This window comes from Dunckerocampus dactyliophorus, chromosome 12, assembly GCF_027744805.1.
Source record: "Dunckerocampus dactyliophorus isolate RoL2022-P2 chromosome 12, RoL_Ddac_1.1, whole genome shotgun sequence".
NCBI lineage: Eukaryota > Metazoa > Chordata > Actinopteri > Syngnathiformes > Syngnathidae > Dunckerocampus > Dunckerocampus dactyliophorus.
In genome coordinates, this window is record NC_072830.1 from 18,444,861 (window position 1) to 18,470,232 (window position 25,372).

At 40.5% G+C, this 25,372-nt stretch overlaps 1 protein-coding gene across 6 annotated transcripts; it reads left to right on the forward strand.

The window, feature by feature from the left end:
* The first annotated feature begins 1,082 nt into the window (after nucleotides 1–1,082).
* cuedc1b (CUE domain containing 1b) lies at nucleotides 1,083–23,976 on the forward strand. Of its 6 annotated transcripts, none has more exons than XM_054794066.1 (12): nucleotides 1,083–1,244; nucleotides 4,212–4,704; nucleotides 4,852–4,979; nucleotides 7,549–7,675; nucleotides 10,262–10,508; nucleotides 12,235–12,297; nucleotides 14,756–14,836; nucleotides 14,928–15,021; nucleotides 15,340–15,398; nucleotides 17,928–18,146; nucleotides 21,238–21,307; nucleotides 23,167–23,976. In XM_054794066.1, coding segments are annotated over exons 2-12 (1,389 nt in total). In that variant the 5' UTR covers nucleotides 1,083–1,244; nucleotides 4,212–4,404; the 3' UTR covers nucleotides 23,168–23,976. The 6 variants fall into 6 exon arrangements, with proteins under 6 accessions (XP_054650041.1, XP_054650039.1, XP_054650040.1 ...); XM_054794064.1 differs by having other exon boundaries at nucleotides 17,928–18,118; XM_054794065.1 differs by having other exon boundaries at nucleotides 10,265–10,508; nucleotides 17,928–18,118.
* The last annotated feature ends 1,396 nt before the right edge of the window (nucleotides 23,977–25,372 follow it).

Consider the following 25,372-nt stretch of genomic DNA (forward strand, 5'->3'; position numbering starts at 1 on the left):
CTGAAAAGCTGAATGAAAAGCAGGCTTGTGGGCACCTCATGTGGTCGTGGGGGGCTACCTGGTGCCCGCGGGCACCACGTTGGTGACCCCTGCTCCAACTGCTGTTTCTTCCCCAATGCTGGTGTATCATCTGCTGTCTTGAGATCTCGGCGCAGCTCTGCTGACTGGAACATTCTGTGGTCGGGGAGTTGGCTGTTTTTTCAATATCAGAGTAGAACATGCACAAAAGGACTGTTTCCTCTAACTGTCAGTACTCACACAAAGCCTGTTTTGTTCCCTTACATAGTTATGTGATTATATGTGTTGTACAGGTAAACTGTTTTGCTCTATTCTATGATTATGTGTCGTGCTGCCAAGCTAATGAATAACATGTCTATTCTACAATACAATAGCTAAATAGCAAGTGTGCATGTAAAGTGGTTACTATATCTTGAGCAGATATAAATAAACAATAAAATAGAAAAAGAAGAAGAAGCCAGTGATAAAACGTTCATACACCTTCAATTGTGAATGTAAACTGACAAATATAGAACTCATCACGTTCGAATCGATACCGATAATCGATATTTGGATCGTATTTGACGTAGGCCCGTAGCTAAGTTTTACTGACCTTTTTCTGTGCCCTCTGGTTATTATAGTTCCCCCGTACCTTTACGTTCCTTATATTTTCACTAACTTTTTAACTTAACATAAAAAAATAAGCACAACTTCCGGTCCGTTCGGCAACACCACTGAACTGCAACACGCGTGCAACATCGGCTAACACATCCTGTAGCCGCTGATGTCAGGTCATCAAAATAAAAGCTTGTCCATAAATTAACACGGTGGTATTGCAGTTTTGGTAGACATTTGAGTCTTTACACAAACACATATCAGAATGTCGTTTATTTTGCTGGAAAAATTCCCATATTTTGTAACGCAAGTGTTGACAGGTGTGGGTCTAAGATTACACGTAAAATGTGTGTATGTGCGTCTGTAAATTCATCTTTTTCAATGCTGCGAGAGGCGATTTGTTTTAACAAGTATAATTTGAAGTTGATTCAAGTTTTTTTATTATTATTATTTTTGACTTAATAGTGTGTGAACGCTCAACAGGCTAAAGGGACACATCCGGTTGCTAGCTGAGCTAGCTTGGTGCTAACAGCGAGAAGGGACAGTTATACTTCATGAAACTGTCCACGATGTCTGGTCTATAGTGACTCATCTCCACTGTGGATGTTTGTATTTTTTCAGCCAGTGTGTCAGTGAGTACCAGCGTCCTTACCACATTATTAACACTTGTAGTTTGTTGGATTTAATATAACGGGGCCGAGGCCTTGTGGATGATCAGTTTGTCTGGAGCATCACACACTGCTTCAACGTCCGTTAGCTGCGGTCGCTAGCATCAGCCCAGTCTTGATATTTTTATTAGAAGCGGATTCTATTGTTAAAAGCCACACATTCACCAGAAGGAGGCTGATTATATGTTGTCTATCCAAATTTGATTGTGCATATTGGGTAGCAGCAAGTTGCTGTTGACAACACAGGCAAGGGAGAGCAGAGCTAGCGTCAAATACAAACAACAAAACAACATCTACAGCATTTCCATATGGGTGTTGTAAAATAATCCGTCCAATGACTCAATGTTACTTTACAATAAAACGTCCTTGGCCCAGACAACTAGACTATTTCCTGTCTACTCATTGAGTCGTTTACAAATAGTTTAATGTTGACCCTTTATTCAAAATGATGTATAGGTCCTTAAACTTAATCCTTCCCCCTAGCAGTGTTCCCGACGCCTCAGAAGGAAAAGTAGCTATTGACTGTCCTAAAAGTCCTAAAAGCTAACGCCTTCTATACCAATGTCAAATCAACATTAGCATTAAAAAGTGACTGTTGTAACACATTTGTTAGTTCAGCTCCAATAACACTCCCGACTCTCTTTAATTGCCATTGTTAGTTGACAAGAAGGAAGCTAAGTTGTGGTTGCACACTGAGTTGATGCTCCGGAAAACAGCCCTCCTAGCGTTTTAGCGTTTTCAACAGAGAATTGCAGGTCACACGCTCAACCCCACACAGAGCATGACATCAATAAACGCAGTGATTCCGCAGAAGCATAAGCACAACACGTTTTCACGTCAGAGTCTTACAAAATCTCCAATAACGCCACAAAAAGTCGCCTAATTGGTCGCCAGTTGCTGTTTTGAAAAAAAGTTGTGGCATGGGTCTGAACACTTGCTAAATAGAATGCCAAGTCCTGTCCAATTTGGCCTATTTGAGAATATATTGTTCAAAATAAGCATCACATGACTGTACGTGTATTCATCCAAGAGTATGACAATTTTGATGCTAAACGTGCGTGTCTTCCAGACCCCTGATACAAATTATGATGGCGATTATGATGATTTAATACCGATATGACATAACTATGACACACATCATATGATACTAGGTGGTTGTACAAAGAAAACAATTGGTAAATCTAGTAGACAAAAGAAAGTTCTGCGAAGGCGCTTCATCTATCACTGTTACGACTATATAATTGTAACGCAAGGGGGTATGTAATAACTATTATTGTTCCTAAGTTCCAACAGTGTAGTAATGAATAGTAATTTGACGCTATTCCTCTTTGATTCAAAGGTTATCAACCTAACCTGTGCTCCTGTAAATAGCATAAGTGTGAAATAAAACTCAAGGAAATCTACTGGAGTTGATAAAGTGGCCTCTACGATCTTCTCAGCCTTTTCAAGCGCAGGCTGACATAAGTCCAAAAGAATTTGACAGTAGGGGGCCACTTATGGCTGACAGCGCGGTAGCAAGGTCTAAACGCTCCAAACACAGATATGAGCCAAAAAAAGGGAAAATGCTGCAAAGTAAAAATGCAGCAATCGCATAAATGCTGCAAGATCAAAAACAAATCCTAAAGAAAAACGCTGCAAATGCCAAAAAAGCACCAGTATGATAGAAATGCTAAAACTTCAAGCCTACCAGAAAGTTAGCCAAGTTACCCATGTTCACAGACCTGAGGGATAGACATTCAGGTCTGTGACACAGACATGAATGTCTTCAGACGTAATTTTACAGTATCATAGAGAATAGAGTTTTACAGCCATGTGTTTACCAAATACATTAATAAAAATGTACATTTTTAATAGCTATCCCTCAGGTGCGCCGCCCCTGGTAGCCTGGCTAACTTCCTGGTAGCAATGTCTTGGCGGAGATTTTCACAGCGTGCTTTCAACTCCAACAAAGTACTTAGAAGGTTTATAAAAGGATGGCACGGTGACTCTGCAGAAGCATAAACCAAGCTTGAGTGAAGCACATGAAGTACCACCTATATCTGTACAGTGGAACCATGGGTAGCATCATGAATTGTTCCAGAATGTCTGATTAACCAAATGTTTTCCCATAAGAAAAAATGTAAATCCAATTAATCTGTTCCAGAAAGCAAAAAATGTTAACACAGTATACTTATTGTATGGTTTTACGGTTTTACACACAGAAAACGATTCGAAATACATACAGTATAGATGATCAATGACAGGGACAAATGAACATTTAAGGTTATTTTTACCATCATTGAAGACATGATTCTTGATGTGTTCTCCCCAAAATCAACAACCACCACTTAATGTTTTGACATCCATCCATTTTCTATACCTCTTATCCTCTTTAGGGTCGCGGGGGCATGCTGGAGCCTATCCTAGCTGACTTCGGGCGACAGGCAGGGTACACCCTGGACTGGTCGCCAGCCAATCGCAGGGCACATATAGACAAACAACCATTCACACTCACATTCGCTTTTTGGAGTATTTTTCAGAAGGCTTAATCGGCGGAATCAGTGTGTCCCATAAGTGCAGTACTGAGTTGTTGGTTTTTATCTGTTTATATATCTTTAGAACACACAGAAAAGAGAAAGATCTGTTCATGTTGTGGATGATGGGCAAAATTCCAAGTGCAGGTTTCCTTGAAGAATAGAGGTGGACTCACACAGCGTATTAATAACACGACAAAACGTGTGCCACATTGTACGCTAACTAGAGAATGCACCCAAATCGAGGCAAAATTGCAGTGTAAATTTTCAACGTTCTGCTGTATTTTTTTGCGTTGGTCATGACCAGAATACCCAACTAATTGTAACCAAAGCCAAATTCTTTTGTAAATGTGGAAAATATCCGGTACGATACAATAATAATTAAAGTTTTCATGTCGTTTTTTTCCTCCTGTTGCAGGTCCTCTAAACTTCAACGCTGCCTGTAATTTTCAACAACACTAAAGCGTATGTAATGAGCCAGAAAGGTCTGCCGTGGTTGTCTTATAAAGTGGGATAAGTTGGGTAGTTGAGGAAGGCTGGAAGAGCAGACGTAGTGTGGTGGGAACAACTCGTCGCGGCCATCCTAGCTGTAGGTTGGCCAGAACTTGAAGATGACCAGCCTGTTCAAGCGCAGCAGTAGTAATGGAGGGTCCAGAAGTAGCGGTGGCAGTGATGGACAGGGTGAGCTCAACAACAGCAGGCCCAACCGGCAGGTCCGCCGCCTGGAGTTCAACCAGGCAATGGAGGACTTTAAGACCATGTTTCCATCAATGGACTATGAAGTCATTGAGTGTGTGCTGCGTTCCAACAACGGAGCTGTGGATGCCACTATTGATCAGCTTCTGCAGATGAACATTGATGGACAACTTTCAAACGACAGCTCAGACTCTGATGACAGCATCCCGCCAGAGGTAAGTGGAAAGTGTCAAAGGTCATCATCATTGTCGTCTTTAACGTGTAGTAGTTTGCAATAAAAGCAGTTTAAATAGCTCAACAAATCCAATATTGCAGTCACTAAACTAAGATTGTAATGGTCGTACTTGTCCCCCCCCCTCCAGATTCTGGAGAGGACTCTTGAACCTGACAGTTCAGATGAGGAACCGCCTCCTATCTACTCCCCACCCACATATGATATGCACATTTATGACAGAAAATATCCAGAACCCACACCAACGCCCCCACCAAGGTAAGGAGGAAGAACTGGACTCACTAAGCACATGGATACTTTGCCTATACTACCTTGGCTGTACAGTCGTCTCTCGCTCCTTCGCAGTTCGAACATCGTTCCCTCACTCTATCGCATGTTTTCATAAATGAATTAATAAATGATGGCTGTTTTGTGGCCTATTATCCAGCCATCCATGTTCTATGCCGCTTATCCTCACGTCGCGAGGGTATTTGTATTTGTATTTGTACTTTATTTATCCCACAGCGGGGAAATTCACTTGTTACAGCAGCAGCAAGATACGCAAGTATCAAGTATGCTGGTTTGCTGGAGCCTATCCCAGCTGACTTTGGGCGAGAGGCGAGGTACACCCTGGACTGGTCACCAGCCAATCGCAGGGCACATATAGACAACTATTCACACTCACATTCATACCTGTGGGCAATTTCTAGAGTATCCAATTAACCTAAAATGCATGTTTTTGGAATGTGGGAGGAAATCGGAGTACCCGGAGAAAAGCCACGCTCGCACGGGGAGAACATGCAAACTCACACAGAAATTTGTGGCCTATTAGTAGTTCAAAAAACGCACATTTGAGCAAATGTTACATATTCCTGGCCGAAATTAAGCATTTTCAAATCTAAAAATCTTTTACATTCATTTTTATTTGTATTTTTTTTTCTATTTTTTAATGAAAATGTTGTAAATTAAATAAAATGCAAAAACAGTTTGATATACAGTTTGAAGAAGTTGCGGAACTGTAGTCTACACAGGCCACTACGTGTCACAAGTAAAACGGACCAGATTTGATTGCCAAAGACAGGCTTTTATTAAAATTCACTCACCACAGGCATAATAATAATAATAATAATAATAGTCATCCGCATCCTCATTATAACACGGGCTACTGTTGTGGCCATACTCCAGCTATGTCTTTGACAACAAGCACTCTGGCCTGTGATCCTCCATTTATTTACTTGATGAAAATTTTGCGGTTGGCACTCCAAAGTTCTTTGGAGCCTTCCCTGCTTCCTTAGGTCGCGTGCTTTCTTGGCAATTTTAGCATTGCGTTTTGTCACATGCTCATTCATGTAGACCAAGGGTGTCCAAACTTTCCAGCGAGGGCCACATACTGAAAAATTAAAGGATGCAAGGGCCACTTTGATATTTTGTAAACCAACACATTGAGATATGCTCAGAAGCTATACAGTATGTAGCTCAAGAAAAAAAACAGCATTTTACCTTCGTAATATATCTGTAATGTAGGTGAAATGCTACTAAAAATGACGTTTTATTTATTATAATACGAGTTTATTCTGGTGAAATTGGCACTTATGACTAATATTTGGAATGGAATATGACTAATATTTTGACTTTATTTCCATAAAATTACAGCTGTTTTTTTCCATTTCTCCTGATTTTTTTAAATTTTCCAACTGTTTCATTTCAGCTTTCCTCTTTTAAATTTTCTTCTCGCAATTATAACTAATAATTAATATCTTTTTAAAAAATTATGTATTTTTTCTTTATTTCAACATTGTTACTGAAATGATATTTTTCCTCATTTTACAAGTTTGTCATATTTTTTCAAATTAGAAATCGATTGTTTCCTCATAATATTTTGACTCTACTCTGGTAAAATTTCTGCTGTTGATTTTTTTTAGTATAATTTTCCAAATATTTCAACTTCTTTTCTCCTGATATTTTTACTTTATTCCCATGTCAATTTACGTAAATTTTCCCTCAACCTAAGTTTCCAAAAATTGCAACTTTATTGTTTTTTACTTTAAAAAGAACGATTTCAACGTCATGCTACTAAAATGACATTTTTCCTCATACTATTACTTTATTCTTGAGAAAGTATGACTTTTTTCCTTGCTAGATTACAACTCGTCTCTTAATATTTAGACTTTTGATTAATTTTCCCATTTTTGCTGCTGTTTTTTTTTTTTTTAAGTTTCCTTGTTAAATTACATATTTAGACTGTGCAGCGGGCCGATAAAATCACAGCCCCGGGCCGCAAATGGCCCCCTGGCCGCAATTTGGACACCCCTGATTTAGACGTTTGTACCTTTCAGGTTCATTCCCTGTTTCAGTAGGCCGGTTTGGAATTTCCTATTATCAAACTTGACGAGGATGACTGTTGTGGGGTTGTTCCTGCCATACAGTAGTGGGATGCAAGTGTCAATGGTTTGGATGTCTACCTCCACCTCCTTTTGATTGTAGAAAAAGTAACAACTTATTGCTCCGTAGAAGCGACATACATTTCATCTGATTCATCCTTACTCCCAACTTCCCTGGCATAAGTCCTGGGTTTGATCCGAAGCACTGCTTAAGCAAATTGCTATTTGTGGTGTGCACCTCCAAAAGTAAACAAATTTGATGGCTGTAGAGGGTAGAGACAAATAGTGCTTTTATTGGGTTATTAACACAAAATTGGCTTACATTGGCTAACAGCTTGAGACAAGTGGCAACCTGATTGCTGCAGAACACAAGGTCTATTTATAACCTTTTGATTTCCCTCAATAACCTATGACTAAATTATGTCAAATATTGTTATGAGTCATGCTACTTTTTACCTCCCTCACAGATTTGAAGACCAGCCACATTCAGGTCACAAGGAGGTCAGAAGTTTCCGAAACTGGAACCCTCCTTTGCTTGGGAATCTCCCAGATGACTTCCTGAGGATCCTGCCACAGCAATTGGAAAGTATAAAGGTAAATGTCAAAAAAACCAAAAAAGATTTACTTGCTTTAGCATGTGCATGTCCTCTGTTTTTGGAAAAAAGACTCAGTATTTACACAAAGACAATAATAGATCATATTTAAACACGTCCTCATTTTGTCTCCAAAATACTGTTTCAAGATCATTTTCAATTAAAAACAGTCTTGTGTTAATAACAAAGAACTACTGGTTCGCAGTGTTGGGAAATTAAAAAGTAGGGCTGTCAAAAATAACACGGCAACTAATTCATTTCATTAATTATGTTAAAAGTTTTAGCGTAATGAATGCGTACGCATCATGGCAAGCCACACCTCTCTGTTAGGACGACAGACGGAGGCACTGTGTAGTGTCCCCAGAGCCTGACGCTCTTTTTATAACTTTATTCTGACCTGAACAGGTCAACAGCAATGCAATTCCAGCACCATATATGTATCTCCAACTCAATTCATCATCAGAACAACACTTGCGCCTTGTCACTACGTGAACCGAAATATATATTGCAATATAATATGAATATAAATTGTGTCCTGTCATGTCATCTTTCTGTTCATAAAACACAGTAAAATGGGCATATTTCTCACATAGTTGCATCATTATAATCGACAGCCCTACTAAAAAGTGCTAATAGTTACTAGTTACTTTCCCCAAAACAGTAAATGAATTACAGTAACAGAATTAATTACTCCCTCATTCGTGTAATTAGTTACCATTTAAATTAATTATTGCCTTTTTCAAAAACCTTCCTATATGTAAAAAAGAATTGGGATTTTGCTGCGCTCGTAACTTGCAACTCTCTACCAAAACGCCAGGGGGAAGTGTTTTCCTGAGAGTGAGCAACCACCACTTCTTGACACATTTGAGGTGGCAGTGATTCGGAATGAAATCATTTTAGAGTAAACTTAAATTGTTAGTGTGTGTAAAAGTGTCAATAACTGCTATGTAAAAAAACAACAATAAAGCTCTTGGCCTTTTTAACTCACCAGATGAAAAAAGACAATTGTGTTATGAACAAGGATGAGAATAAGTCAAATAGGCAAATTTTTTTCTTATTAAACATACAGAGGTGTGTAAAAGTTTGCTATTAGCATGTTTGTCACACTTGAATGTTTCAGATCATCAAACAAATTTAAATACTTGTCAATGACAACACAGCTGAACACAAAATGCCATTTTTAAATAAAGCTTTTTATCATTAAGGGAGAAAAAAAATCCAAACCTACATGGCCCCGTGTGAATAAGTGATTGCCCCCTATACCTAATAACTGGTTGGGCCACACTTAGCAGCAACAACTACAATCAAGCCTTTGCGATACCTTGCAATAGGAATTTTGGCACACTTATCTTTACAGAATTGTTGTATTTTAGCAACATTGGAGGGTTTTTGAGCATGAACCTCCTTTTTTAAGGCAACAGCATCTCCATGGGATTCAGGTCTGGACTTTGAATAGGCCACTCCAAAGTCTTCATTTTGTTGTTCTTCAGCCATTCAGAGGTGGACTTGCTGGTGTGTTTTGGATCATTGTCCTGCGACAGAACCCAAGTAGTTTTCAGCTTGAGGTCACAAACAGATGGCCAGACATTGTCCTTCAGGATTTTTTGGTAGACAGCAGAATTCATGGTTCCACTTATCACAGCAAGTCTTCCAGGTCCTGAAGCAGCAAAACCGTCCCAGACCATCACACTATCACCACCATATTTTACTGTTGGTATGATGTTCTTTTTCTGAAATGCGGTGTTACTTTTCCAGCAGATGTACCAACCACCTTCCAAAAAGTTAAACTTTTGTCTCGTTAGACCACAGAGTATTTTCCCAAAGGTCTTGGGGGCTCATCAAGATGTTTTCTGGCAAAATTGAGACGAGCCTTTATGTTCTTTTTGTTTAGCAGTGGTTTCGTCTTCGAACTCTGCCATGCAGGCTGTTTTTGCCCATTGTCTTTTTTTTGGTGGAGTCATGAACACTGACCTCAATTGAGGCAAGTGAGGCCAGCAGTTCTTCCAATGTTGTTGTGGGGTCTTTTGTGACTTCTTGGTTGAGTCGTCGCTGCGCTCTTGGGGTAATTTTGGTTGACCAGCCACTCCTGGGAAGGTTCACCACTGTTCCATGTTTTCGCCATTTCTGGATAATTAGACATGGCTTTATAGCCTTTTCCAGACTGCGAGATCTCAATTCATCTCAGTTATGTTTTAACGGAGGGGGCAATCACTTTTTCCACACTGGGCAATGTAGGGGTTTTTTTCCCCTCCCTTAATAATAAAAACTTTAATTTAAAAACTTCTTTGTGTCTTCACTTGTGTTGTCGTTGACTAATACTAACAATTAGTTTGTTGATCTGAAACCTTTCAGTGTGACAAACATGCAAAAAAGTAATCAGGAGGGAGCAAACACCTTTTCTCACCACTGTATGTTCAGATTCTTATAGGTAAGATGGAGTTTTTAGTTTAGTTCTGCAGCTCTGTGCAAGAAAAGAAACTTGATTTAACAGTGATGTGCGGTTAGAGGGGGCAGGTGACGCAGAGCCTCATTTACAAAGGATGCTGAATTATTTCGAGTGTAACTGTTTATCCTGTTGTGTCCATAGCAGAGTACTCAAGGCCATCTGTCTCAACCTGGTTCGTCATCTTCAGTCTCTTCAATGAACCACTGGACAGCCCGGTCAACTTTTCAGTCCGGAGCTGCTAGTACCACTGGTGGTCCAGGTGCTACAGAGCAAGACAAGAAATTAAAGCAGTATCTGGAAGACGAGCGCATTGCCCTTTTCCTACAGAACGAGGAGTTCATGAGAGAGTTGCAGCGAAATAGGGACTTCCTTGTTGCCTTAGAGAGAGGTATGAGTTTTATATATTATGCAGACACATAGTGTGGGGTAGGTTAGTAAGTGTTCCTCATCCCTCCACAAACCATGCCACAAACAAATATAATGGGGTTTGTTACATTCAACAACCTGCACTTTTTTGCTCACTCCTGCATTGCAGAGTATGAAAAGCAAGAAAGCAGGAAATACATTTGTTGTACAGGTTCTAAAAAGTTAAGTATTGCACATGTGGACCCAGAGTTGAGCATGTCGTATCAGGGCTGCAGAGCCACACTCAGCTAAAGGCTCTCGGCCAGGGGTTCTCAACTGGTGTCAACCTGGGACCAACATTCTCCAATGGTCATTTAGTCGCTTCCCACTCTTATTTGTCATGTTTATTTTTATCCATCCGTTCATCCATCGTCTATGCCGCTTATCCACACGGGGGTGTGCTGGAGCTTATCCCAACTGACTTTGGTGGGGTACACGCTGGGCTTGTCGCCAGTCAGTCGCAGGGCACATACAGACAACCATTCACGCCTTATTTTAATTATTTTTTTACATTTTTATTAATTTTTTTTTTTTTTTTTTTACTGCGGTAGGCTCCAACATACCCCCGCGACCCCAATGAGGCAAAGCGGCGTAGAAAATGGATCGGTGGATGGACGTGTTAAGCTTTCATTTATGTATTCATTCAATTTATTTATACTTTTATTTAAGTCAAAACAAGCAAATCTGTTTTTTTAAAATAATAATTAATGTCATCTTTTGAAACATGAAAACACATGTCAGTGCATTTTAGAGGTTTATTAGTGCATTTTGTAAAAAAAAAAAAAAATGAGGACAAACATAACTGCATGTATACAAATAATGCATAAATGAAAATTTTATTTAAAAATTGCAACAAAATTGCATATTTCACTTATAACTGTGTAATGAATATATACCATACAGAAATGACTACAGATGACTAAAATATTGCTGAATTTCAATTTTTTTTTTTTTTTAACTCAAGTCCGATGTCTCAAACATTGCTTGTATATTACATATTTTACTGTCATGTTTGACTCGCTGTCTGCGACCCACCCAGAATGGATCCATTTGACAACCACTGCCAAAGCACTTGTGAAAACTTGCGCACGTACCAGTCGGATAATTTTTGTGTGCACCCATTGTTTCCCACAGGATGTTAGATGATGTCATCCAGTTTGCATAATTGACCCTGTGCAAGTAATTGCAATGGATGCTGGAGGAGAGACACGTTTCTAAGCAAAACACATGTTTACAACTTTCTTCTGCTTCTTTTTGGGGTTTATTAAATGTGTATTCAAAAATTTAGAGATCAAATCAGGCTCGCCTGTTAAAGGTTGTAGTGAATATAGTGCCTTGCATCATTCAGGAGACTGTCATGAGAATGCAGACACAACAGCCTGCGGCAGTTATTGGTATCATCGGTACTTTTATCACGCCAGCCTCTCACCTTATTAACTTGGTACAATATGTTGAGGAAATCATTTACCAGACCTTCTCAACATTAATGTATAGGATATGCATACAGAGCTGCAGGCCTTCCAACGGGGGCAAACTTATAAATTCAGCACTGGATCAAATATTTACAGTATGTTACCCACTGTATACACTAAACTCAAGATACAACAAACGCTTGCATATATATTATGTAGTATGCGACCAAGGCAACTGTTGGTGCTTTTAGGCTTTTATGGCTAAATGTGTATATTAATCCTGCTCTCTGCTTTTAGATCGCTTGAAGTATGAATCAAAAAAGACTAAGCTCGGATCATCGAGCTTGGAAAATTGCACAGGTAAGAAGAAATCACACACATTTCTCTGCCAAGCTGTGCTCTTATGTCTCTGGATTCAGCAGAATGTCTTGGTATTTGTTGATTGGTTGACGGCTTTCTCATGCATCATTTTAAAAATACCTGTGCAGCCACAGTAAGTGCGTGCGATTTTTATATGTCTCCTAAATGTGAGTACATCCCTCTCATTTCCGCCACCATTTTATTACGGTATATCTTCTGAAGGGACAAAACTGTTGAAACAAAACGGGTACTTTAAAGTTTTCAGTGTATGGCTCTGTATCGCAGTATAGATTTACAATCAACACAGCAATTACTGTCTAAATTGCTAGCAACAAGTTAGTACCAAGATCATTGTCTCCCCAACACACATCCAAGACAACAACCGGCTTGCAGAGGAAGGTGATGGAGTGGCCGAGTATGTCCCCGGGCCTAATTGAGCACCTGTGGGGCATCCTCAAGTAGAAGGTGGCACTCTGTGATGTCATCATGGAGGAGTGGAAGAGTGGAAGTGCACCTCTGCTCAGTTCCATGACAATTCCATGACACTTGTGCCCAATTAGGTCATTTTCACTGTGGGGTTTCCGTCACTGTGTGGCCAGCTATCTAGTAAATCTATACTGCTTTCCAGGCTGGACACTGTCTACTCTAAAGTCAAACCAAGGTTAATTTCTTTGGTATTGTCCATTGAAATTACAGGATATCATTAAATGGTTCCTGAAATGTGATATAAAATGAAATGTGTTATATACTCCCATTTACATTTGTGGTTAAAAGTTTACATGCACTGGTCATCGGCTTGAATGTTCTTTAAATATATTTATTTTTTGGCCCTTAATGATTTCTTTGAAACTTTTTTTTTTTTTTAATTTTAAGTACCCAATTATTTTTTTTTTTTAGCCTGCCAAACATCAACCAAATGTAAACCATTCAGACGACCTCATGGGTGTCCAAAGTGCATCACGGAGGGCTATTTGCTGCTCGCGGTTGTTTTTTTTATTGGCCTGAGACACATTCTAAAAATATAAGAAAATGTAAAAAACAACAGTAAAATTTTAAGAAAAAATATCAGCACCTACATTGGTGTGAAAAAGTGTTTGCCCCCTTGCTGATGTTTGTCACACTTAAATGTTCCAGATTGTCAATGACAGCACAACTGAACACAAAATGCAGCTTTTAATTGAAACTTTTTATTAAGGGACAAAAAATCCAAACCTACACGGCCCTGGTGTAAAAGTAGCGCCGCATTTCAGAAAAAGAACGTCATACCAACATTAAAATATAGTGGTGATAGTGTGATGGTCTGTGGCTGGACCTGGAAGACTTGCTGTGATAAATGGAACCATGAATTCTGCTGTCTACCAAAAAATCCTGAAGGGGATCCGGCCATCTGTTTGTGACCTCGACCTGAAAACATCTTGAGTTCTGCCGAAGGACAATGATCCAAAACACACCAGCAAGTCCATCTCTGAATGGATGGAGAAAACCCACGCACACATGGGGAGGACATGCAAACTCCGGAACCGCAACCATTCTACAAAATACACTTTTAGCTAAGATTTACCGAATATAATACAATAAAATTATGACGGAACATAACTGTCGCTAACATGAGATCTACTCTAAACAAACTTTTACTTTTAATGTGGCTTACAAGAGTAAAAAAAACAAACAATATATTGTATTTATTGATTTTTCTGTTCTATATAAAAAAAATTGTTTTATACATTGGTGAATGACACTTGTATTTGATTACGAAATGGTCCAAGTGACTTGTTTTTAAAAATCATTGAAGGTGTATGCTGTATAATCATTTGACCCTATAAAACGGGTGTCCAAAGTGGCCCACACCTCGTTTTATTGTCCCTGAGCATATTCTAAATATAAAATAAATTATCAATGAGATGTTACTAGATATTTAAAAAATTGTCACGTGTAACACAAAGCTAAGATGTGGATGTTTTGTTCAGATAGCTAAGCATATAATAATGGATGAGAGTTGAAAGCGCTCATCAGGGTACCCAAAGCGTTTCACAATGAAGTGAACCCATTATTCATTCAACCTTCAGTCACACACTGGTGTTGGTCACCCACATCTGTAGCCACAGGGGTAGTCTGACCGAAACCTGGCTGCAAATTCGTGACCACCACCCAACATTCATTCACATTCATACACCAGTGTGGGCAGCACTGGACAACAGTGACTGCGGTTTCTGGACGACCTGCTCTACCTCCTGAGCCACTGCCACCCATATCTTTGCACCCCTCCACAAGCTTCAACGTAATGTGGAACCCCTGCTATAAAAAGAACAGTTCAAAAAATTATTTAGGGCCCAGAATTGATATGACTTTCATTCCCATGATGAGTGTTATGTAAACTTTTGAGCAGAATGTCTGTTGCTGTGTATCTACAGTACATTTCGTATCAGTACACCGTGTCAGTGTTGTTGTCTCTGTGCAGGAGAAGTTTTATCTGCATCTTCATGGGAGGCTGTGTCAGATGATGCACTCTTCAGAGACAAACTCAAACATATGGGCAAATGTACGTATTCTGCTTTGAAAAGTTTACATATGTGTGTAGTAGCCTTTTGATGCCTTTTAAGATGATTTGGCAATTTGTGTGTTTTTTCCAGCCACAAGAAAGAAGCTGTTTGAAATTGCCAAAACCTTCTCAGAAAAGACAAAAAGAAGAAAGTCGAAAAGGAGAGCACTTCTGAAGCACCATTCGTATCCTGACTTTTGTCTTCCATAAACATATGATCCGTAAAGTTAATACCAAAATTACAAATTTTTCATTTGGGTGGCCAAGATGAGACCATTACTCTTATAGGGTGGCAATAAGTTGATACCTGAAATGTCTAGATGGCCAGTGGGGTAGCTCCGCCACTGCTTGTAATCCACTGCTTTATCCTGTCAGTAAGTCTCACGTTGAGGCTTGTGATTTCATGTTTGCTCATAGTTTTATGTCCACATTTGGTGGTCATTTATATTGAAGAAGCTACTTGTCTTGCAGTATTAACTTTTCTGAATTAAGGCGCTTACCAGATTGGGGACTGCTAATTCCACAGCCAATCTCCTTGACAATGTTGAAGGAAACTCCTGTGGTAAGAAATTCATGTCACATGGTGATTTCTTTTTTCCTATGCCTCTTTTGACCACCAGCCAAAGTATCCATCCATTTATTTTCTATGCCGCTTATCCTCATTAGGGTCGCGGGGGTATGCTGGAGCCTATCCCAGCTGACTTTGGGTGAGAGGCGGGGTACACCCTGGACTGGTCGCCAGCCAATCGCAGGACACATATAGACAACCATTCACACTCACATTCACACCTGTGGACAATTTAGAGTCGCCAGTTAACCTAACATGCGTGTTTTTGGAATGTGGGAGGAAACCGGAGTACCCGGAGAAAACCCACGCTCGTACGGGGAGAACATGCAAACTCCACAAAGAGATGTCCAAGCGGAGATTCGAAACCAGGTCTTCTCGATCTCCTGACTGTGTGGCCACTGTGCGGCCACAGCCAGAGTAGTCATCAAAACGTTACCAACTGCATATAAGAGCAGGAGAAAGCATAACGTCCATTTGACCAGCTGGCTTCTATGTGTAACAGTTAGGTACTAGCATGTAGCATTCTTTTGTTGAGAAAGCCACACTACATAGCCAACTGACACCAACTCTCCCCTCCAGCATTTCAGAGGCACACAGCTTTTGGCTAATGATCGAATGACAGCCAGAGAGAAAATAGCAAGGTTTATTAGTGCCTGTGTGTGTGTGCGTGTGTGTGTCTGTGAGAGAGTGACAGTAGGGCACGTCAATGCCAGTTATGGATCGTTCTGTAACTTTGATCCAAAATAATGGAATGACTAACTTCTCCCCACACACAAGTGGTTTGGCGCATTAGCGTGAAACCGTATTTTAGCTGCTGTCATTATATTGGAAATTTTTGTCACATAATTGAAAATATTACTATTACTTTTTTTAAGTAAGATCAAAGTCACTGACGTTTGGTCAGATGAACCTATGATGACGATTGCAACGATCTAAAAACATGCTCGCCAGGTGAATAAAGAGTGTTAATAGTGAGCTGTCCATACAGTTTTCGTCAGAAGTCCCCTGCCTCATGAGTAAATGCAAAAGCATGAAAAGTTATGCAAATGCATGTCTGTTGTCACGTAACGTTCTGGGCAACATTTAGCACAGCTCTTCTCTGCTTCTAGCTGGCACAGCGCCCCACGTGACGCAACCAGCTGATTAAACTCCGCTTAGAGCAGTTCTTTCCATTTAACTTTGTTGCTACATTTCTCAACATTTTAGACCCTGTTAAAGGGATAGTTTGGATTTTTTGACATGATGTTGTATGACTCACCCCCAACTCTGTCTCCTAAGACCAGTTCTGGTCGGATCTTGTAGTTCCACGTTGTCACTGGGGTTTCACAAGTAGGAGTTTGGCTTCTCAAAATGATATGCGTTCAAAAGAGTAATACATTTGCGTCACAAAAATGCCTACTCGAAAAAATCTGACCTCACAAATCGCTCCGCATTATATTTGTATCCCTCCGTATCCCTGCGCACTGTCGCCTCTCCATTCTAGTGTATGTGACAAAGACACTCGCATCTACTTCCACAATGGAGCGCCGCGGCCATCTTGTTAATGTGTGTGTCCCACAGCCGAAGAAGATGCGAGTGTCTTCATTGCATACACAAGAACGGAGAGGCAACAGTGCACATCGATACGGAGGGAGACAAATATGACGCTGAGCTATTTGTGATTTTTGTTTTTTTGAGTAGGCATTTTTGTGATGCAAATGTATTCTTCTTTTGAACGCATATTGTTTTGAGAAGCCAAACTCGTTACTTGTGAAACCCCAGCAACTACGTGGAACTACGTTTTTCATCACCGACCAGAGTCGCTGTTGGTGGACTACACTGCTGATGGGGATGTGATACAACTTCATGTAAAAAAAAAATCCGAACTATCCCTTCAAGGACTTGGCGGCGAGAAACAAAACTAAGAAATGCTGCTCGGTTTGCTTGTATAGTATGATGTTATTACTTGTCCCTGTAGTGGCTAAAAATGTCCTGGAAAAGTTCTGCTCAATAATTTTAGGGAAAGAGTGGGTACCCTGTTGTAAGAAGTTTAAAGTAATCCAATTCAGAGTTTTGGAGTTTGGCTAGCCAGGACGGGTAGTGCCCCCATTGCAGTACCCAACCATGACAGACAGAGCACCTTTTAAGAGAGTCGTCCCTCGCCACTTTGCGCTTCAAATTTTGTTGCTTCACTCTATCACGTTTTTCAAAAACGTTAATCAATCATGCGGTTTCGTGGTTGAATACGGCCTATTAGCCAAAACATGCATATTTTGGTCTCAGACTTTGCCTTTCTTCTGCGCCGGGAGAACGCAGCAGCCTGCGGCCCCGGTGAGCTGAATACCCGGCGAGCAAAGCATCCGAGGCGTAAACGAGGCAAGCGAGCCGGCCTGCATGCTAGGCTAAAAGCTAGAGCGACTAGGCCACCGCTACCAAGCTTGCTGCTAGCCAACGTCCGCTCTCTTGAAAACAAGATGGACGAACTACGAGCAAGGATTACAGCTCAACGTGAGATCAGGGAATGCTGTGTCCTCACCTTCACAGAAACCTGGCTGACGGAGGATATACCGGACTCGGCGATCCAGTTGGAATCATTTGCTGCTTACCGGGGAGATCGGACTTTAGCGTCTGGTAAACACAGAGGTGGCGGCGTCTGTGTTTACGTAAACAAACGGTGGTGCACAGACGTACAGACGATGGAAAAGCACTGCTCGCAGGACATTGAGCTGCTGATGGTGAAATGCAGACCTTTTTATTTACCTCGTGAGTTTAGCGCTGTGTATTTAACTGCTGTTTACATCCCACCACGAGCTAACACTGCTAATGCACTAGGCCTCCTGCATGACATCATCGATAAACACGAGACCAAACACCCAGACGCTGTATTCATTATATCTGGCGATTTCAACCACTGTAACCTCAGGACTGTCCTCCCCAAATATTACCAGTATGTGAGCTTTCCCACAAGGGAAAATAACATCCTGGACCAAGTCTACTGCAACATGAAAGGTGCTTTGAAGGCTGTTCCAAGACCCCACTTTGGAAAGGCTGACCACATCTCTATATTCCTTTATCCAACGTACAGACAACTTCTCAAAAAAGCTCCCCCTGTAAGTACAGCAGTTAAAGTATGGAATGAAGAAACTGATCAAGTACTTCAGGACTGCTTTGGCTGCACAAACTGGGATGTGTTTAAAACTGCAGCGGGGAGGGAAGATTGTACTGTTGATTTGGATGAATATGCTTCTGCTGTTACTGGCTACATTAGCACATGTATAGAGACTGTTACCACCACCAAGTATTACAGAAAATACCCTAACCAAAAACAGTGGATGAACTGTGATGTAAGGGCTAAGCTACGTGCTCGTTCGACTGCATTTGTCATGGGCACCGCTGATGACTACAAAAAGGCCAGATATGACCTGAGGAGGTCCATACGGGAGGCCAAAAGACAGTACAGACAGAAGCTGGAGGGCTACTATTCCACCTCAGACCCTCGGCGCATGTGGGCGGGGCTCCAGCACATCACAGACTATCGACAGCAGAGTAGCGTAGCCACGTCCAGCCAAACCACACTTCCAGATGAGCTGAACGAGTTCTATGCCCGCTTTGACACCCAAACTTCTGATGAGCAGAGAGGGTGGCTGAACCTGGGGAGCACACAGGACGCACCTCTCATGGTGACATCAGCTGATGTGCGCAGGGTTCTAAACAAAACAAACCCACGAAAAGCAGCAGGCCCAGACAACATCTCAGGACGTGCACTTCGGGTTTGCTCATCAGAGCTAGCTGATGTGCTTGCTGACATATTTAACCTGTCGCTTGCACAAGCATCTGTACCGACCTGCTTTAAGTCCACCACCATAGTGCCCGTACCCAAGAAGAGCAACGTGACCTGCTTGAATGACTATCGCCCTATAGCACTCACTCCTATTGTTATGAAGTGCTTTGAAAGAATAGTCATGACCCACATCAAAAAGAGCATCCCGGCGGCAACTGTGGACCCTCTACAGTTTGCATATCGCCAGAACCGGTCCACGGATGATGCAGTCAACACTGCCATCCACACAGCCCTTTCTCACCTACAGGGCCAGGACACATACGTCAGAATGCTATTTATAGACTATAGCTCCGCTTTTAATACAGTCAGCCCCCACAAACTCACAAATAAGCTCCTCACACTTGGCCTGTCTCCCTCCCTCTGTAACTGGGTGTTTAACTTTCTCACAGGCAGACCCCAGTCAGTCAGAGTCCACAACCGCACATCCAGCTCAAGAATTGTGAGCACTGGGACCCCACAGGGGTGTGTGCTGAGTCCACTCCTCTACACGCTCTTCACCTACGATTGCGTGGCCTCCCAGAACAACACCAGCATCATTAAATTTGCGGATGACACTACAGTCATCGGACTGATCACTGGTGGTGTTGAAACATCATACAGAAGAGAGGTGGCGGACCTCATAGCTTGGTGTCGTGATAACAATCTCCTTCTCAATACAGATAAGACTAAAGAGATGATCATCGACCCAAGAACAAGGGAAAAGGAGCCACATAGACCCCTGTTTATTGGTGAGACTGAGGTGGAGAGGGTGAAAACCTTCAAGTTCCTTGGCACACACATCAGCGAGGACCTCACCTGGTCTCACAACACCCAACAAATTCTGAAGAAGTCCCAAAGGAGACTGTACTTCCTGAGAAGACTGAGGAAATTTGGCATGTCCACCACAATCCTGAGTTGCTTCTACAGATGCACCATCGAAAGTGTCCTTACCGCCTCCATCACTGTTTGGTACGGTAACTGTACAACACGTGATAGGAAGGCACTCCAGCGGGTGATCAAGACCTCACAGAACATTGTTGGGGCAGCCCTCCCCTCACTGCAAGACATTTATAAATCTAGAGTCCTACGCAGAACACACAACCTCATCAAGGACAGCACACATCCACAACACTCATTATTCACACTCCTACCATCAGGCAGACGCTACAGGAGTTTGAAGTCCAGGACCACAAGGCTGGCAAACAGCTTTTACCCACAGGCCATCAGGCTTCTCAATGAAGCACTCAGACACGCCACACGCAACACACACTCATAGCACTTTATTTATTTATTTATTTATTTGTATTATTTACTTGCATTAATGTCTCTTCTGTTGTTGTTGCTTAATTTCTTGGTATTTATGTATATGTGTTTATGTTTCTTATGTTCTTATTCTTTCTTGTGTTTTTCTTTCTTTTCCTTGGGAGAATGAACAGAATAAGATTTTCATTGCATGGTATAACTGCTGTTTTACCATGCACATGACAATAAAACTCTCTTGAATCTCTTGAATTTAAGCTAATGTTGTGAATTTTCCCCTAAATTGAGCATTTTCAAGCATAAAAAATGGCAGAATGAACTAAAATACAAAGGCCAGACTTTGCACACCTCTGTCTTATCATGTGACCAGCAGAAGTAGAGAGTACATGGCTTCAGGCCAAATGGACTGAAAAGTTTGGGAACCACTGAACTACAAAATCTTCAATTATTTTTTCAGCAAGAATTGGATGCACACTTTATTTTGGATTGCTGTTGGATTTTATCCACACAGGGTAAAAATGATACATACAAGCTCATATACACTGCATAAATACATGCCCTGGACCTTGAACAGGATAAGCGGAAGAAAATCAGTGACTGAATGATTGCGAAGTATCGTAAAGTAGTCGCTTTCTAAGGAACCTCAAGTCTAGCGCACTGTTTTCCTCTGTTGTTCATGATTACCTGTGTTTTATAAATGCATGTGGACATTATTGAACAAAACACTTTGTTGGTGGGTAATTGACACCCTGATGTTTCTATGCCTGTGCCCAGAGGAAGAATGTCAATCTAGAAGAGCAGTCACTCAGGGAGAGAATGAGCAACGCAGCGAGCCAGACTCATGGTAGGAACCTGTTCCCACTCATCCCACTTGTGCTGCAAATGAGCTTGTTACGTCACACATAGTCATACAGTCTCTGGCTGACTTGAACTTTCCATCTACCCAACAGGGTCAGGGCTCATTTTGCTCATTTTTTGTCATATATTTGATTCAAAACAGTTTTAATTTGAGCTGTTGTTGGCAGTGATGACATAGTTATGCAGGGGTGTCCAAACTTTTCCCACCAAGGGCCACATACAGTAAAATCAAAGGGCCCGGGGGCCATTTTGATAATTGATATTTTGTAACTCAACCCATGTAGCTATGCTAACAAGTTGTATATAAAGGAAAAAAACAGCCTGCATCTCAGCTTTGAGGTAAAGGTGACAGTGTATTAATACTTTTTCCCCACTGCTAGTTTTTCAATTATACAAATATTTCAACTGTTGTAATTTTTTTCATGACACTGACTTTATTCCCATAATATTTTGACTTTATTGTCATAATAACATTTTCCCAACTTAATTTTTCAGAAATTGAAACTTTATTCTTTGTTTTCCTGTCAGTATTGTGAAAATTGCTGCGGAAATTATTGTGAAATTTTTTTTTCCTCATAGTATTACGATGTGCTCGTAATTTTTTTTTGTCATGTTACAATTTTGTATATTAATACGACTTTATTGTAACGAGTATTTTATTGTCATAACATTACTGCTCTTTTTCCATTTTTCTTCTTGTTTTGGTTAGTTTTCTTGTTTAATTGTATTTTTAAAATGTGCCAAAGGCCTGTAAAATATCAGCAACAAGTTTCTAATGGCCCCCGGGCCACACGTTGGACACCCCTGTAGTAATGGGACGGCCCGGCTAGGTTTTAGATCCTGGCGCAGACACGAGAGTCATGAAATGTTGTACAACAGTTTATTTGAAAGCAAAAAAGCAGACATGTGACAAGTGAAACTTGGCCAATATACTGTATATATTTGAATTGGATCATTTTGACCCTCTGTAAAAATTATGCACACCATTCTAAATTGTGCTCTCACTTCTTTTTTAAAAAAAAATCGACCTTGTTGTGTAATACATTGTATAATAATTCCACCCTGGGAAAAATGGTCATTTAAGAATAGTGGAACAGTGGAACCCGTTTATAATGAGACCCCTCGGAATGGCTATGTAACTGACGTCGACATAGCCAAAATCTAGCCATTGCTTGCACATTTACTTGTCACTTTGGCCAAAGACAGAAGAAGAATGGTCAATAAAATGATTTTTTGCATATAAAAGGATATTTGTGCATATTTTTATTTGGATTCTTCTGTTTTCATGCAATATTTTGTACTCATCAGAGCTGCTGCGGTAATTTTGTTGTATATCTTGACAACAATGATAATAAACCTGCGCAAAGTAGATGACTACTTAAGCGGGCACTTTTTCATACTCCGGTTTTCACCGGGAAACTCCCGTATTTTGCCCTTCATTCCCAGAGCCTTCCTGTTGTACTTTTTCGCATTTTTCCTGTATTTGTATTTTAAATCCTCTCCAGTTCCAGCGTAGCAGCAGTGCTTCCGTTCGTCTCTGCAACACTTATGCAACATCTGCATAATACATCCTGTAGTCGGTATATTAAAGTAAGGGAAATTGTGCTCTTCCACAAGAAAGATACTTGTGGTGGAAGAGTTGCTGAATTTCCCTTAATTTCCAGAACATTTTTCGTATTTTATAACGCAGATGTTGACTTTTTAGTAATAATAACACAGTGAACCAGGACTTGATGAGCTGATGATACAAGACTGGTTGTCAACACAAGCGGGTTCCACTGGTTTTGTATATGTTGTTTTCTGACCAACCATCCAGTGAAAAAAAAATGATTTTCTGCATTTCAGATTCTCCCAAGCACCATGATATCATGGTTACCTCTGTGACAGCGGAATGAGCATCGGTGATGGCCTTGAAGTCTTCACCCATAAACCAGCCAATAGAAAGCTCTGCTTCCCTCCTTTCCATCCCAAGGAGAGAAAAACTGACTCTTTGGGTGGACTTTCAATACATATGTTATTCAATACACTATTTCTGTATTATAATTGTTGATATACCATTTTAAGTGTAAAGGAACAAGTATTAGTCCCTAATTATTTCTTCTTCTTTTTTTTTTTTATAAACCGCTTCCTCAAAATCTTTTTCAGGAGTGCACTAGCTATAGCGATGTACTTTTTTGTTACTTGTTCAGTCATAAACGGTAGCATTTTTGTGTGTTTGAGACTCTGCATCCTCAGGTTGGGCATTAGAAATCCAAAACATGGAAAGTGCCCATTTCTGTACACTATCAACTAGGGGTTTTCAAAGTGAAAGGTTATCCTCCCTTTAGGTTTGCAGCTTTAGAAAAATCAAGACATATATTTTTAAACCTGCTAAGCTAATGGATAGCGTTTTGTTTTTTGTTCTTACTGTGAGAAGATCAAGCAAATGATCAAATGTTTTTTTTTTTTCAGGATTGCCTTTAATTGTTAAAAGTACCACATTGTGTTGAAAATTCCTGTAGTAAGCCATGTGAGGATTTTGGCTTTGTTTTTGTCCCCATATTGTGTTTCCTGTTTCAAGATCTGTGGATGCAGAACTTTATTTTTCATGTATCAGAATATTGTGGCCATCGAAGCTGAAGCCAACCAGAAGTAAACGCTAAACCTTGCCAACAAGTTCAGTGGTTGATTGAGATCCGAACAAGCACCTCAAGAATGTCCTAAATCAGGGATTCCCGATACCACTTTTTCATGACCAATACCGATTCTGATACTAACTTCTTTGCTACAGTAATACAAGTAATAAGTACAGTGGTTGCCTGCAAATTTGCAGATTTGTTTTCATTTTCTCTCAGAAAATAGACCGTTTTCTCATTCACCAAAAGTAATATATGATAATACAGGTAAATTGTATAGCATACATGTAGCACTGTTAAAAAAAAAAGTTTTTTTACATGTTTTTGTGTACTTTGAGATGTAAAAGTTTGTTAGGCTGCAGAAGCACTTGCTTCGACAGTCCAGCTTCAAAACTTGTAGCAAAGTCAACACATGTTAGTATATTATGTAGACGCGGCATAGAGAAACGTCTTCTCGGCTAAAAGCTACACCGTGACTCGATTCCATATGTTCATTGGTCCTTGGTTTACGACATTTACATGATAATGCAAGTCATGTAAAATGATTCTTAATCATGTAAACCAAGGACCACTTGTAATGGTTAAGAATGGTAATGGTTGAATTTATTTCAACATGCATAGAAGTTACATTGGAATACGTCACATATTACAGTTCCACGTGTCCAAAAGGGGTAGAAAGAAGCAAAGCTTATTTAATCCTACCATTCATCCGTTTTTACATCAACTGCAATACATTTGTTCATTTCCTGTATTCCAAATGCACGCTTTGCTGGTTGAAATGCATAGGAAAATGATACGGTAATGTAATGTGGTCAAATAATAGTGCAGCGAACAGCCCAGACCATTATACATGGCTTTCATTGATCTGACCGAGGCTTTTGATTGCGTGTCAAGATTACTTGCATGATGGCATGTCTGCAACTGTCTAGACCACCAGCGGACACATTCCAAGGTAAAATGGAGTAAAATACGGATGTGTGATTGTGCCAACTCTCTAATCTTCATTGCAACCATCCTGTACCTGTATATAATCAAAGGACATGTACCACCAAACTCGGTTTCTGCACCAACCAGTCCCAAATTATCCAAGATTCAACACTTAATGTGTGCTGGAACTGCCCTCAGCCATCTTAAAAACAATTTTTCAAGACCTTGACATCAAAACAGAAACCAAGGTGGCTGTGTACCAAGCAGTAGTCATCCCAACACTCCTGCATTTATCTGAAACCTTGACAGCATACCACCATCTAAAAACACCGGTATCTTGGGAAACCAAAAATACAAACATCGAGGCTCAGATCAAGAGTCAGCCAAGGTGGGAGTGGGCATGTTATTCCAATGATAATTGCTTACCAAAGCAGATGCTCTATTCCAAGGTGAAAGGGGGGGGGAACGGAAGAAAGGACAGAAGTGTTACAAGGACCTGCTGAAGGCCA